The 16,336-nt window shown below is 44.1% G+C and overlaps 1 protein-coding gene across 4 annotated transcripts in view; it reads right to left on the bottom strand.

Moving 5' to 3' along the window:
* Nucleotides 1-16,336, bottom strand: part of LOC309791899 (protein FAM184B-like) — an 85,704-nt gene that overhangs the window by 18,998 nt on the left and 50,370 nt on the right. The window contains exons 3-4 of one of the 4 annotated variants that reach the window (XM_082601099.1): nucleotides 14,204-14,251; nucleotides 12,276-12,996 (exon numbers count right to left, since the gene is read on the bottom strand). The exons of 2 other annotated variants lie outside the window; for them this stretch is intronic. In XM_082601099.1, coding sequence (XP_082457225.1) covers nucleotides 12,937-12,996; nucleotides 14,204-14,251 — 108 coding nt within the window. In that variant the 3' untranslated portion in view covers nucleotides 12,276-12,936. Of the gene's footprint in view, nucleotides 1-12,275; nucleotides 12,997-14,090; nucleotides 14,252-16,336 lie in introns of those variants that run through there. One more of the 4 variants, XM_082601098.1, reaches the window with a different exon arrangement.

Here is a 16,336-nt window from a genome sequence, read left to right as displayed (position 1 = left end):
TATTTTTATTAATTAATTAATTTTTAAAATATTTATTTATTTATTTTTGGCTGTGTTGGGTCTTTGTTGCCATGTGTGGGCTTCCTCTAGTTGCGGTGAACGGGGGCTACTCTTTGTTGCGGTGTGCGGGCTTCTCATTGTGGTGGCTTCTCTTGTTGCTTAGCAGGGGGTCTCTAGGCACGTGGGTTTCAGTAATTGTGGCACGAGGGCTCAGTAGTTGTGGCTCACAGGCTCTAGAGCGCAGGCTCAGTAGTTGTGGCGCACAGGCTTAGTTGCTTGGCAGCATGTGGGATCTTCCTGGACCAGGGCTCCACCCCATGTCCCCTGTACTGGAAGGCCGATTCTTAACCACTGCACCACCAGTGAAGTCCCAAAAGACAAGGCTTTTAAAAACAAATGTGCTAGGCTTTCCTTGTAACAGAGAAATCACCTTCTGTCTGCAGCCGCTACCTCTACTGATTTTGACTCTAAGACAAAAGTCCTCAATATCCTTGCTCTTTGGCTTTATTTACCAATATTTTCTGTGAAATGATAATGAAAACCAAGTATTTACACAGACAAATGGATCTCTTCACATTTCTCATGCTTTACCTGTGTATTCAAATTACTCACTTGCTCTGTGATTTGGATTTCTCCCAGATCAGAATTCTCTGCTTGTCAATAAGATTGAGCTATGACAAAAGACATTGCCAAATTCAGAGGTTTCTCATTGCTGTGCCTTTTTTTTTTATGTTAAATCAATGAAACTTATAACTAAGAGAAGCTCCACCTTCATTCCCCAATATGAATTCTCTGATATGAGTAAGGAGTGACACAGGCTAAAGGTGTCCCCTCATTCTTTGTATTTATAGGGTTTGTTCAATGCATGAATTGCCAGTATCTATTAAAGTCTTCTTTGCATTCATTACTCACATGAGAATTTTGAAATGTTGCTCAATGTTTGAGCTCTGTCTAAGGGACTTCCTACAATCATTACATTTGTAGGGCTTTCCTCCAACATGAATTCTCTCACTTTAGGCAAGGCTGGAGGCATGGCTGAAGGTCTTGTCTTCTCACAGTCATTACTCCAGCCTTAGAGTAATGAAACTCATAGGTTTCAACTTCACTATTAATTCTTCGGTGACTAGTAAGGTCTGAGAACTTGCTAAAAGCTTTTCTATACCCATTACATTCATAGGCTTTATCCACAATATGAATTCTCCAATAGAGGGTAAACATTGAGCATTGGCTAAAAGCCTTCTTGCATTTATTATATCCACAGCATTTTTCTCCAGCATATAGTCCTTGATGTTGAGTAAGATGACAGCCATGGCTAAAAATCTCCCTACGTTCATTTTATTCACAGATTTTTATTCCATTATGAATTCTGTGACGTTGATAAGATTTTGAACATTGATGAAGGCCATCCCATAATCCTTACTCTCAATGCATTCCCCACAGTATGAACTTACTCTTTTTAAGCAAAAGAATTTAATCTGGGGCTTCCCTGGTGGGGCAGTGGTTGAGAGTCCTCCTGCCGATGCAGGGGACACGGGTTCGTGCCCCAGTCCGGGAAGATCCCACATGGCGTGGAGCGGCTGGGCCCGTGAGCCATGGCCGCTGAACCTGCGCATCCGGAGCCTGTGCTCCATAATGGGAGAGGCCACAACACTGAAAGGCCCGTGTACGGCAAAAAAAAAAAAAAAAAAAAAAAAAATTTAATCTGTTTCAACTTCACTACATTTCAAGATTCTTCTTCTTAAACAGATATGTGCTTTATTGTGAATGTGTTTCTTTTGAAATTTTGATTATGTGGAGGATATTTAGATATTCTCCTTGTGGGAAAAGGCTGCTGGACAAAAATAACCAACTTCAGATGAAAACATCCCCCAAACTTGTTACCCTTGTATTTTTCTTTTGTAGACGAAATTTTGTTAGTGTTACCTCTGCCCTCAAATTGATCATCCCCTTCCCATTTTTGCCTGAACAAAACTATTTTTATCACATGGCTTGTAAGAAATATCCATCATTAACTTCCCACATAATTCTTGATAAAAATCCAACTTTGGAGTTCATCTATTTGCCACACAACCCAACTGCTTCCCTCTCAGTCAATGGCTGGCTCCACAGACTGTGTTTCTGATGGGACACAGAATCCAAACTGAAAACTCACAGCCACCATGAGAGGCAGAATAATGATGTCCACGTCCCAATCCCCGGAACCTATGAATAAGCTGCTCTGCACAGCCAACAGGACTTTGCAGATATGACTAAGTTAAGGACCTTGAGATGGGAGATTTTCTAGAATTATCTGGGTGGTCCCAAAGTAATCACACAGGTCCATAAAAGTTGAAGAGGGAGGCAGAAGAGGCGACAGGGTGGAAGATGTGAGTACAGAAAAAAGGTCAGAGTGATGGGATATAAGAAGCATCTATCTGCTGCTGCTGGCTTTGAAGATGGAGGAAGCAGGCAGTGAGCCTTTGGACCTGGGAAAGACCAGGAAATGCATTCTCCCCTAGATCCTCCAGAAGGAAACACAGCCCTGCCAACACTTGCCTTTAGCCCAGTGAGACTCTTCTTGGACTTCAAACCTACAGACCTATAAGATAATAAACGTGTGCTGTTTCAAGCCACTAAGTTTTTGGTAATTGTCAAGAGCAGCAATAGAATGGTAACAGCAGCAGTGACCATCAACCCTGCAGCCATGAGGGTATATTGGGTAGGGCCATCTTTACACCACGGTCTATGGCAGACATTGGAGCATGACTCTCTGATCTCCCTTCAAGAGAGAACCTGTTGTAGCTGACAGCCTCGTGCTGCAGCACTTTTGGACCCACCATAGCGTCAGTAGGGCTTTGGACCCACCACTGCCCTCCCTGGGCTGCTCCCAGCCAATGTGAGTGGTAGGGGTACCTGAGCTTGGCCATTCCTGTCCAACAGGGGACTCCTCTACTGGGTAGCCTTTGGTCTGGGGCTCCCATCAGCCTGGCCAAGACTCTCTCAGAGCTGTGCTGCAGACTGAAGCTCTTATTCAATCCTCCTTCCTTCCCACTCTTTCTTCACAGGTGTCAAACTTCCCTCCTCCGCGTCCTGCTTCCTGTCTTTTTTATTTTACGGACATTTTCCCTAATAAATCTCTGTACTTCTAATTCCATCTTGGCATCTGCTTCTCGGAAGATGCAAAATGACACATCGAAGCCCCAGCTCCTAAGCTCCCATGTCTTTGTAGTTGGCCATGAAAAAGGCTCCCGCTTGCTCCCTTCTAGCTCACCACTGCCCCTTCAAATCTTTCTTAAACAACGCAATCTGGCCTCTCTGGTTTCTTTAATTCTCCTCTCCACCTCTCACCCTGGTGGAACCAATCCAGAGCCCAATAGCAGGCAAAGAATCCTTGCTCATTTCAGGTGCGTTGTATTGTGGAGTGTGTGTGTATGGGGGGGGAGTGCAAATAGTCATAATCTAACATCTTTCCTTCTTTCTCTGTCACATGAAGATAAGGGACCCAAGGCTCAGAAAGGTTGAGTACTTTGGCCAAGGTCACACAATGAGCACATGATAAAATCACTTTCAATTTCAGCTCCAGCTGACAGCAAAGCCCATGCTATTTCAACAAAGCTGTGTAACACTCTTGTGTGCCAGTATATTTGCAGGATTCCCATGGGCTTTTACTCCAGGATTCAGTTGCATCTGGAAGAGTAGTGGAGAGAATCATATCAAGACCCTATTAACATGAGGAATAGAAAATCCTCCTGGGAAAACTCTTGTCCCAGGGTAGAGTCAAGTATGCAGATGTGATCCAAGCTCAGCAGGGTTAGCGTGGAGGGAGGATTTGAACACAACATGAGATCCCATGGTCACTTCCACTGTCTTCCCTCTGACCCAGCACCCAGGGACTCACCCCTGAGTCCTGGGAAGATGAAATTATAACAAACAAGCTGTTTTTCAATATATTAAAAAAGATGAAAACACCTAGTGTTAACATATCCAGTTTTAATAAAGCAAAGAAGAAAGAGATCCAGGGCACAGACACAGTGTGGAAAATGTTAATCATAAATAAAGCCCCTCAATGGATCTGGAAAGCTCAAAATATGAGAGACTCAATGCAGCCAGAAGTGAGAGCAGGCTGAGATGGGCCGAAAAGTCAGTCCCTGCAAGAGAGGCAAATTGCCAATAAGACAGGAGCAGGAGGCGGCCAAGGGGATAGCAAGGTAAATATCTGAGGGAGCAGCTGCAACACCAAAGTTAGGCTCTAGAATATTCAGTGTCTTACAGAGCATGCTCTCTATGGTCTGTAAGCAGTGAAGATCATTCCGTATGTGTGTTTTCCTCCTGCTTTTTTTTTTCTCATTGTAAAGGGAGGTGGTGTTTCCTAGGTTTTGAGAACCTTGTTTTTGCTTTCAACTCCCAGCTTCGTAAGGTGCCTGACATGTGGACTGTGTTTAATAAATGAATTGAGGGACTTCCTTGGTGGTCTAGTGGTTAAGAATCTGTTTTGCAATGCAGGGGACGCCAGTTCGATCCCTGGTCAGGGAACTAAGATCCCACATGCCTTGGGGCAACTAAGCCTGAGTGCTGCAACTACTGAGCCCGTATGCCATAACTACAGAGCCCACGAGCTCTGGAGCCCATGCACCACCACTAGAGAGCCTGTGCGCTGCAACTAATGAGCCCACGTGCTCTGGAGCCCGTGCACTGCAATGAAGAGCCCATGCGCCACAACGAAAGCTCCCACATGCCGCAACTAAGACCTGATGCAGCCAATAAATAAATAAATAAATATTTTAAAAATAAATGAGTTGAGAGCTAGTTTATTTAAAAGTACACACATGCACTCTAGACAATTTGGAAATTAAAGGACAGAAGAGACCATCCCCACCCCCAAGCTCCTGCACTAAAGAAAAGTATACAGGACTTCCCTCATGGTGCAGTGGTTAAGAATCCACTTGCCAATGCAGGGGACACAGGTTCGAGCCCTGGTATGGGAAGATCCCACATGCCACGGGGCAACCAAGCCCGTGCATCACAACTACTGAGCCTGTGCTCTAGAGCCTGCAAGCCACAACTACTGAGCCCACGTGTCACAACTACTGAAGCCTGCATGCCTAGAGCCAGTACTCCACGACAAGAGAAGCCACCACAATTAGAAGCCTGCGCACCGCAACGAAGAATAGTCCCCGCTCGCCACAACTAGGGAAAGCCTGCATGCAGCAACAAAGACCCAACACAGCCAAAAATAAAGAAATTTCTTAAAAAAAGGAAAGTATACAGTTTTCCAGTTGGTCCTAAAACCTGTGCATATGCTTTTGTTATTTTATGGCTGAGGTCATCTCCCAGATTCTACATTGGTTGTTCAGAAGGGTCAGCTCCTTGAACCATTCACCAGGGTCAGAGGAAGCAATGGCAAAGATTTGAGGAAAGACAATGCCCTCAAAGATCTTTTGTGGGATCCAATAAATCACTGCTGTATTTTCACTGGTACCTGTATTCTTTCTCCATCCCCAATGTCAACTTTAATCTAGGCCTTCTCCTCTTACCACCATCTTTAATTCAGTGGACTCCAAAGTGGATGCATGAGACACTTCATTGACATGTAGGAAGTTCTATTTCTTCATTTCATCTCATCCTTTAATATTTTTGACATAACTGAGAAATAAATAAATAGTCTTATAGTGGGGGTACATGCTCAAAAAATGTTGGCTGACGGGGGATAGATGAAAAAAGTTTGGAAACTTGTTTTAGTCTCTCATACTTTGAGCTTTCCAGATCCTTTAAGGTTATTCATTGTTTCACTCATTCACTCATCAAATACTCATTCAGTGCCTACTACGTGTTATCCTCTGTCCAGGTGTGTGAATACAACATTAAAATTGGAAATTCCCTTGCCCTCATAGAACTTACTGGGATTTATAGGCAGTAAAAAAAAAAAAGTAAAACATATAGTAACAGATACAATTAAAAAATCAAGCAGTTCAAAGGGCTAGAGATGTTAGAAGGTGCTGTTTCAGATGAGGTGGTCAGAGAGCATATCTCTAAGAAGGTGCCATTCAAGTACAAGTTTGAAATAAAGTAAGGGCGTGAGCCAAGCAAGGACCAGATAGGCTGCTGTAAGAAAGAGACCCACAAAACAGCTGCCTAAACAAGAAAGATATTCATTTCTCTCTCACCCAACAGACTAAATGTAAGTAATCCAGAGCTGATAGAATAAGAACCTGGAATCTTTCTCTGGCTTATTTGCCATCCCCTAGAGCAGGGGTCAGTAAATCATGACCCACTCATGGGCAAAAGCCAGTCCATTGTCTGTTTGCATCAGTAAAGATTTGTTGGAATACAGCCATGCCCATCTGTTTATATACTGTCTTGGCTTCCCTCACGTTCCAGGTAGAGTTGAGTAGTTGCAACAGAGAACACTTGGCTCACAAAGCCAAAAATATTTACTATCTGCCCCTTCACTGAAAAAGTTTGCTGATCTCTGCTTTAGCTTATGGTTTGGAGAACACATTTTAAGTGTCACCTTTCTCCCTCATTAAGCAGTTAGCTTCACTGATGAAGGAAGGGCCCAGCAGCAAAAGGCGTGGGTCATTTCCCTGGTCCTCATTGTCAAGGTCATTCAGAATGGGTGGGGATTAAGAGCATACAGTAAATTCTGTAGCCTCCATCCACTTTCTCCTCACCCTCCCACTATGGGATCTTTGTGTTGTGACTCCCATCAGACTCACCACCCTCGGAAACACCTTCACCCCACACACTGGTCCTCCCTCCTCAGTGCTGTCTAGCCTATAAGCCCCAGAGACAAGGTAGTGAGGCCCAGCTGGATGCAAAGGAGCTTTTGGTGTGCCTGTTTCCCCATTAGTGTAGGAGGGGCTGCAGCATGCAGGATGCTGAGCTACGAAGCCTATGAACAATTTGCTTCCTGAAATGAGAAAATCCCAGCAGGCCAGTCAGGGAGGCAGCCAGCAGGGCAGGAGGTTCAGCAGGATTGGTGGGGCAGATCTATCTGAAGCACCACCTCCAGTGAGCAAGCACCGGCAGGCCCTGGGCCCAGGTAGCCTTCCGGCTTCACAGAGACCAGCGCCAGTGTGGGCTCCACTGCCAGATGGCACCACCGCCATTATGGCCAAAGGCCCATTAGAAGAAAGTGGGTCTGCATGGTGTCAAGATTTCACAAAGAGAGAAAGACAAAAAGAGCCTCTTCTTTCCATCCCCTGTGTTTGTGAAGTTTGTCAAGAATGAAGCAACTCACATAACATCATGATTTGTGGCTGTGAAGTCTGACATCATCATATCTCATTGCCGGGCAGTGTTTAAGATCACAGATAAAATAAAGAGTGTGGAGCTTGAAATATGACACGTAGATTATTTTAAGAGGCCGTGGTGCCTCTTGCAAAGTTTTTGGGGGCAGGACCTTCTTCCACCTTGTAGCCTGTGTGATATCAGGATTCCCCTGCCTCCCTACCACCATCTTGGTGTCAAATTGGGAGGGATACGTGATTAGACCTGTACAAAGAAGCCATGATGTGAGGCGCCATTGTCCCTGGGACTTTATAATCCCTTAATCTAAAAGTGTCTAGCTTGGGTCTTTGTGCTAATCACACAATATGAAAGGTTGAGTGCAAGGAACCAGTTCCACTGTGTTCATCGTGGTGAAATGAGAGGGGAGAACTTGTAGAAGATTATACGGAAAAGAAGGGGTGGGGTGTGGGCCACCCTGGCCCATTACTAAGCATCAGAGTGTAAGTCAGCAAAGCTGCCTCAAACAAACAGCGTTGACAGACAAATAGCACTGGGAACCCTCTACCTTCCCCCAAGTCCCTCCAATTACCCCGCCCACCAACGTTTTTCTATTTCCTGTACCAAGTCCATACTTGGGAAAACCATGAATGTGGTTCGTTCTATGAAAAATAAGACTGATAAGAGGCCATCGTGTTCCAATCCTGACCATTTGCTTTTTAACAAGGATGAAAGATAGAATCTGGTGCTCTCCCACGAGAGAGAGACTTTGAGGGGGTTCATCTTCCGATCAATGTCCCTTGTGGCGGCTGCCTCCTTGGCCCTGGAGTTCAGGGAGGCACCCAGCATTCTGAAGGGTGCAGGGAGGGGAAATTAGCTGAGGGGAGCCTGGGAAAGGGATCCTACCCCAAGAGAGGAAAAAAAAGGAGTGTTTTTTTTTTAAGTTTTTATGGTACAAAGGTGAGGATGCTTGATACAGTCACTCTGGAAAACAGTTTGGCAATTTCTTAAAAAGTTAAACACACATTACCATAAGACTCAGCAAATACCATTCCGGGGAATTTGCCCTAGAGAAATGAAAACTTAGGTTCACATAAAAACCTGGACTTTGGTGTTCATAGCAGCTTTACTCATAATTGCCCCAAACTGGAAGCAACGTAAATTGTCTCCTATAGGCAAATGGATAACGGCTCTGTGGTTCAGCCACACAAAGGAGTATTTCTCAGCATAAGAAAAAGAACAAATTATCGATACACACAACTGGAATGGGCCTCCAATGTATTATACTGAATGAAAGAAAAGAGTATCAAAAGGTTCATACTGTATGATTCCATTTATACAACATGCTGGAAAGACAAAATGCTAGTGATAGAGAATAGGTGAGTGGTTGCCAGGGGTTGGGGAGTGTGTGACTATAAAGGGTGATACAAGGGAGTTTTTAGTGGCAATCGAACAGTTTTGTCACTTGATTGTGGCTGAGAGTATGTGAATCTATACATGTCCTAAAATTCATAGAGCTCTATATACACACTCTCCCCAAAGTCTACTGTACTGTATGATCATTTAAGACATTAAAAAATTTTGTTAATACGTCTAAAAAAGAAATGCTCTGTATGGCTATGGAGACCTGGGTACCACTTTTTAGCAGGTATGACATACATTCATCCATCTGTTATCTATGCATTCATGCTAGGCAGGGGTTAAGGATGCACAGACAGAAGGTAGAGTTTCTGCTCACAAGGAACTCATTTAGTGAAGGAAACCAAGACATATATACCTGACTTGAAGGTGGTTTGATAGAGGTAGGTACATGGTGGGATGGAGGTGCCTAGGAGGGGACTCCAAGTCAGACTGGGAAAGTCAGAGATGGCTTTGCCTCAGAGCCTCTGTTTCCTTATTCGGAAGTTTGGAGGGGCAGAGTTTTCCCTGTCTTACCTTTTCTAGAAGCTTAGGGGGAAATCAAGTTCATGAGGCGGTCTGTGACCTGTAGAGCAAAGTTATACAAAAAGTCTTATGATGGGGCTTCCCTGGTGGCGCAGTGGTTGAGAGTCCGCCTGCCGATGCAGGGGACATGGGTTCGTGTCCCGGTCCGGGAAGATCCCACATGCCACGGAGCGGCTGGGCCCGTGAGCCATGGCCGCTGAGCCTGTGCGTCCGGACCCTGTGCTCCGCAACGGGAGAGGCCACAACAGTGACAGGCCTGCGTACTGCAAAAAAAAAAAAAAAGTGTTCACTGTGGCTTCGTCTGCAAGAGCAAAAATCTAGAAACAATCTAAAGTCACTTAATAAGAAAATGGTAATAATGTAATGTGTCCACACTGTGGAGTACTATGCAGTCGCTTAAAGGACACGGCAGATCTATATAGGCTGAAAAACTCTAAGATGATTCTTAAGTGAAAAAAAGCAAGTTGCAGGAAAAAAAGATGCAATACAATATCATTTTTGTAAACTCCCCAGTAACATGCAACCATACCAAGTAATTTCCATGGGTACATAGATAGGTATTTAATGTATAGAAAATGGATATAATGTGAACCGATAAGAATGGTTACTTCTAAGAAGGGTCCTGGAATTAACTGGTCAAAGGGAATTTAGATATTACCTCTAATGTTTGGATTTTCACTAAAGAACATGTACTTCAGTATTAGGGTTCTTTTTGTGGTTTTTTTGGCTGCGTTGGGTCTTCTTTGCTGTGTGCAGGCTTTCTCTAGTTGCAGTGAGTGGGGGCTACTCTTCACTGTGGTGCGTGGACTTCTCATTGCGGTGGCTTCTCTTGTTGCAGAGCACGGGCTCTAGGTGTGCAGGCTTCAGTAGTTGTGGCACGTGGCCTGAGTAGTTGTGGCGCACAGGCTTAGTTGCTCTGCAGCATGTGGGATCTTCCTGGACCAGGGCTCGAACCCGTGTCCCCTGCATTGGCAGGTGGATTCTTAACCACTGCGCCATGAGGAAAGTCCCCAGTATTAGTTCTTAATTAACAATTATTACTTTTAAAAAAGAGAAAGAAACCAGGTGTGTCTTATTCCAAAACCTAAGGATATTGTCACACTGGCTATTAACCTATGGTTTATGAATAGATTTTGGCAGCTTCATGCACTTGCTGAAACTGTGCACGATAGTGTATGTTTTGAGGAGTGCACATTTTTCCTTAGGTGGAAACTCATAATGTCGGATTCCTAAGGAGGATTTATGACCCAAAGAAAGTCATGAGCAGCCCTAGTGGAACATGTTTCTTTTCTGTTGTGGTCTTATGGAAAGTTACTCAGCTTCTCCAGAAAATGGGGGTCATAGTAGTTCCTCCCTTAGGGGTTATATGAGGATTATAAGAGTCAATGTTTATAAAGCTCATGAAACAGAAGTCAATCAATATTAGGTATAATTATTACTTTCATTGTTGCTGCTATATTATTAATGGCTTCGAAAAAGCCCTTCATTCAAGAGACTTGAGTTCTCTAAACAGTTATATCACAAGTAAAATAAGGAAGATGATCCCATCTAGTCTGGAAAATCTCACAGTTTCAGACTAACATTTTCTTTTGTCTATAAGAATGATAAAATGACATTCAATGACATCAATCCTCCCATCTGTTCATGCATTTACCCAGCAAGCATTTAGTGAATGCTTACAATGCACTAGATATTGCAGGAACAGCTGGAGATATAATTGCAGCAAAAGTGGCCGACAGGGCCCTGCCCTCAAGGAGCCCGGACCCCCTCCCCACTTCACCTCGTGGAGCCAGACGGAAGGTGAATTATAAGCTCTGAGCCTGGGCGTTTAGGTCCTGTAAGTACTCTGTGACCTGTTAGTACCTTTCTAAGACAACCGAATTTCAAATTCAAGCTTTTATTATTGACAGGCATAGAAATCGTATTTTTTAATCGTTAAATCTGACATTTCTCCTTTAATGTATTGGGCCATGAAGGGGGGCTGAGATCAAGAGTTCTGTTCTGACCCTACTTTTGGCAGTAATGAAGCCAGATCAGCATTATGGTGCTTAAACATTTCAAGCCACTTGTGCTTCCAACTGCTTTCATTTTTAGTCCAGTTAATGGATTCAGTAGCTGTTACAGTCCCCAGATAGCAAGTGGACATGTGGGTGGGTCAGATCCCAGCAGGCACAACTCTCTAAGAGGTTCCTGTAAGAGCAGTGTTGATGGCTCCCCACACCTCTGAGCCATGTGAACCTGGAGTTTTTAGTGGCCTAATGGTGTGCAGCACCCTTGTCCTGGTATAACTGGAACATCTTACTGAATGATGATAATAATAATGGAATAGGACATTTGGCTGGCAGAGTTGGGACACAGACTTTCCACCACCCAGAAGGCACATCCAGCTCTTCACAGCCACTGATATCTCTGGGGGCTGTGGTCCTTTTTTAAAAAAAAAATAAAAAACAAAAAAAAAACCCTTGGGATTGACTTCATTGTTTTTAATATTTATTCTGGCTGTGCTGGGTCTTAGTTGCAGCACACAGGATTTTCGTTGCAGCATGAGTGCTTCTCAGTTGCAGTATGCAGACTCTTAGTTGTGGCGTGCATGCGCGATCTAGTTCCCTGACCAGGGATCGAACCTCGGCCCCCTGCATTGGGAGCATGGAGTCTTACCCACTGGACCACCAGGGAAGTCCCTGGTGGCTGTGGTCTTTTAGCTCAGGGGGGAGAAAGGCTTCTGGGTGAGCAGCAGAGCAGGAGAGTGGGAGATGGGGAGATGGAGGGTCAGGTTGGCCTTTGGACGGGATTCGGGGACTGGGGCGGATGGAACACTTTTCACAGGAGGCTTTCTGAGGTTCTGGCCCAAATAGCCATTTGAGTGCTCGGTCTCCACCTCTGCCCAAGGACTGGCCACTGTGGGAATATATGGAGACAGTGTCTTTTCCATAGCCTGTGGCTGCAAGGGTAGTACTTGTCCATGGTGAGACCCAGGGTGGGAGATAAAATGATAGACATCAGGAGGGAATGGTAGCTAAGAGAATGGTGTGTAGGTGCCCTTGAGCCCTGCTTTGAGGATTCCCACACATAACTGGAGGATGCTCCGTAGTGGGGCAGCAGGTCTATTTCCTGGAACTCTGAGTCCTTCATTGGTAAAATGGGATAATTAAAGGCACCTCACAAGGTTGGGTGAGGAATAGAAATGGCAGAATAAAGCACCCAAAGGAGGGTTCATGCTCAGTAAATGGTGCTTGTATCACTCACACATTTCTCTAGAGTTCAGACAGAACTTTCACACACGTACCCCATCCCATGGGATCTTCATATGACCCTGTGAGCTTCTTATTATAATCAGTACTTTATGAATGAGGATCTGGATATTCAGAGTCAGGAAGGTCAAGGGTGGAGCCCAACTGAGGCCAGATAATGGAGATGGCACAGTAAAGACACATGGAGGGGTCTTGGCATGTTCATCCCTTGATGTCCTGCTCTGAGTGGTCCTTGGAGACCCTAAGAAAGAGTGGGAAAGTTCTAAGCTAATTCTGTCTTCCTGCTGACTCTCAAGTTACCAGATCCTCTGCCCCCACGTGTCTCGCCCAGTGTCTGCCCTCACTGTGAAATTCCATTCTGAGAGTCATATCCTTGGGTCTTAAAGATGCACGGCCCATCCACAACAGTGCTGAGGACCAGACGGGGTGGGAATCAGTCAGTTGTTGGTCTTTTTCCCATAAGACTCTGAGAATTATTAGGTGGTATTTATACTCTAGTCGTGTAATGAAACAAGTGTAGATGTTGGCCCCAGTCCTACTTGGGGCTGAGCAGTGATGTTGCATTTCCAATCTCTTTGTGGCGTATCTTCCTCATCTGCAAAAGGAAATTATAGTAATAGATAATTATTACTTCCTAGAGGTTTTAAGAGGAATGGTGCTGGACACTTCGCCTGAGGAGTTACTATAGTGAAGTGCAAAACAGCCACAGCCCTGGTCTTCACAGAGCTTCAGGCTAATGGGGAGACAGATAATGATCACACAAATGTAACATTCAAAACTACAGTAAGTGCTATGTAAGTACATAGTAAGTGAAAGAAGAGTCCTGCAGGCTTTATGAACATCCAACAGGGAAACTCGTCCTAGTCTGGGTCCAGGGGAGAATTCCCTGTGAAGGTGGCATCAGTGGGTAGGGGTAAGTGAGGGTGAGATAACAGGCAGGCAGAAAAGCCTGGGCAGGAGAACAATGTGGGCAAACACTGTGGGGAAGAGAGTGGACCAGGAGCGTGGCACAGGAGAGAGAAGAAAGTGTATCGGCACACACAGAGCCGGGGAGTGGGTGGGGAATAGTGTAAGATGAAGCCATGGAGGGAGGCAGAGACCATCCGCTCCGGATTGGGCTGGAGCACTTTAGGTAGGCAATGACATTCTGGTCTATGTTTTGAAACCACGGCTCGGGTTACTGCACGGAGAAGGGTTAAGAGAAGTCATAGGGAAAGTAGGAACATCAGTTATGGGTCACGTGGACTGCAGTAGAGCAGTGGAGATGGAGAGATGTGAAATAATGGGACAGAAATTTATCTTCAACCTGAGAAAGAATAAGGCAATTTGATTAACTCCCAATGGGTGGGATCAGTGGGAAAGGCTGTGGCAGTTAAAAGAAAAGGCAGAGCCATGAGGGCTGTAAACTGGAGAAGGCTGCTTGGAGATGGGATGAAGTTGGGCCTTGAAGAAGCGTAAACCCTGATTAGGTGGGAAGGAGTCAGACATGCTGGCAAGCCCAGTCGGTGAGGTGACCGCTACCATGATGCATCCTGAGTGTAACTGAGGAATCGTGTGAGACTAGATCAGAAATTAAACATGCAGACTCTAGTTCACACTGTTTCAGTTAGGATTAGGTTGCAAGCGGCAGAAAACCCAAAATAACACTGGCTTAATAAAATAAATTTATTTTTCTTTCTCACATAAATGAAGTCGGGAGGTAAGCTGTCCAGGTCTGGCTAGTATATAAATTTTAAGACCATCAGGAATCTAGGTTTCTATTAGTATCCAGGTTTCTGCTACACTCAATTCTTGGCACCCACCTCGGGGTACAAGATGGCTGCTCCAGCTCCAGTGCTCACATCTTCATTCTAGTCAGAGGAAGGATGAAAAGGAAAGAAAATGGTATGCTCCTTCTCTGTAAAGATACTTCTCAGGAGCTGTATATTCATTTCTGCCTACTTCTCATTGGCCAGACCTTGGCATACAGCCACATCTAGCTGCAAAGGAGAATGGAAATATATAACATTAATTCTAGGCAGCCACACACCCAATTAAAAATTGGGGCTTCAATTACTATATAAGAAGGGGGGGGGAAGGGAAGCAGTCTGTGCTACAACAGCAGTTTATGATAGTAAGCTGTAAATTAAATATCACTGTCATCACTTTAGGTAGGATTCCTGTCAAGTGATGAGAAAAACATTTTAGGATGACAAATAATACCCCGTCTGGAATGTTCTTTTCCCAGATAGTCATGAGACTCATTCCCTCAATTCTTTTTTTTTTTTTCAGTACGCGGGCCTCTCACTGTTGTGGCCTCTCCCGTTGCGGAGCACAGGCTCCGGATGCACAGGTCCAGCGGCCATGGCTCATGGGCCCAGCTGCTCCGCGGCATGTGGGATCTTCCCGGACCGGGGCACGAACCCGTGTCCCCTGCAACGGCAGGCGGACTCTCAACCACTGCGTCACCAGGGAAGCCCCCTCAATTCATTCTGATCTCTGTTCAAATGTCACCTCCTTAGGAAGGACTTCTCTGGTCACCCATCACTCTCCATCCCCTAATCTGGCTTTGTTTCCCTACATAGCACTTATCACTATCCGATATTATGTGCTCTATTTATTTCTATGTTTATTGTGTGTCCCTCATGAGGATGGGAGCTCAGTAAGGGGAGGGACTTTGTTTTATTCACTGCTGTGAACAGTACCTACATCAGTTCCTGCCAAGTACTAGGTGTTCAATAAATATTTGGTGATTGAACAAAGAAATGGACAAAGCACATAAACAATTCATAAAAAATGCTCTGGCTTATCCTGGGTTTACAAGAGTGACAGAAGAAATACAACTAGTAAACAAACCCATGGAAAATATGGAGCATCTTTGGTAATAAAAGACATGCAAATTATAGTACTCAGCCATAAAAAAGATTGAAATGTTGCCATTTACAATAACATGGATGGACCTGGAGGGCATTATGCTAAGTGAAATAAGTCAGACAAAGACAAACATGGTAGGTTTTCACTTACATGTGGAATCTGAAAAAATAAAACAAACGAATGAATATAACAAAACAGAAACAGACTCACAGATACAGAGAACAAGCTAGTGGTTACCAGAGGGGAATAGGATGGGGGAGGAGCAAGATAGGGGTAGGGGATTAAGAGGTACAAACTACTAGGTAGAAAATAAATATGATACAATGATGTTATGTACAACACGGGGCATATAACCAATATTTTAAAATAAGTGTAAAGGGATTATAATCTATAAAAATATTGCCTCACTATGTAGTACATCTGAAATTAATGTAGTATTGTAAATCAACTATACTTCAATTAAAAGAAAAAGTGCAAATTAAAGGAACCACGAGGTGCTTTTTTTCAATGATTAAATTAGCAAAATGAAAATGTGAACTCATAATATCAAATGCTGATAAAAGGATAATAAACCAGTACTAATAAACAGCAGCCTTATAAACGAATCTGATCCTTTAGAAAGCTATTTGCCCAGGCCTCAGGCCACCAGTGCCAGGCGTCGTTCATTGGCAGCTCTAAGAAGTGGCAGTGACAGTGTATTCAATGTGAGCGCTGCCCTTGGAGTGGTGCTGATGGCAGCCCCGAGGTTGCCAACGTACGTCAAATGCCTCAATATATATATATGCACAAGTGTTCACTACAGTGTCACTTATAAAAGCAGAAGGCTACAAATAATAACTAAGTACCCTACTGTATGGAAATACTTTAGTCATTGGGAGTATGTGTTCTTAATGAAATAATAGCCATCCCTAAAAATAATACCATAGAGAAGTACCGAAACAGGAAGATGAAAAAATAATGAATATACAAAGTAGTATATGTGTAAAGCACTTTTCAAACTCTCTGGGTGATGGAGTTGTAATTTTTTTTTTACTTTCTTGTCTAAATTAAAAAAAATACTTTTTCCAGAACCCTACAAAAAC

This window comes from Mesoplodon mirus, assembly GCF_964341445.2.
Source record: "Mesoplodon mirus genome assembly, chromosome: 2".
Taxonomy (NCBI): Eukaryota; Metazoa; Chordata; class Mammalia; order Artiodactyla; family Ziphiidae; genus Mesoplodon; species Mesoplodon mirus.
This window is presented reverse-complemented; position numbering and strand designations above follow the sequence as displayed.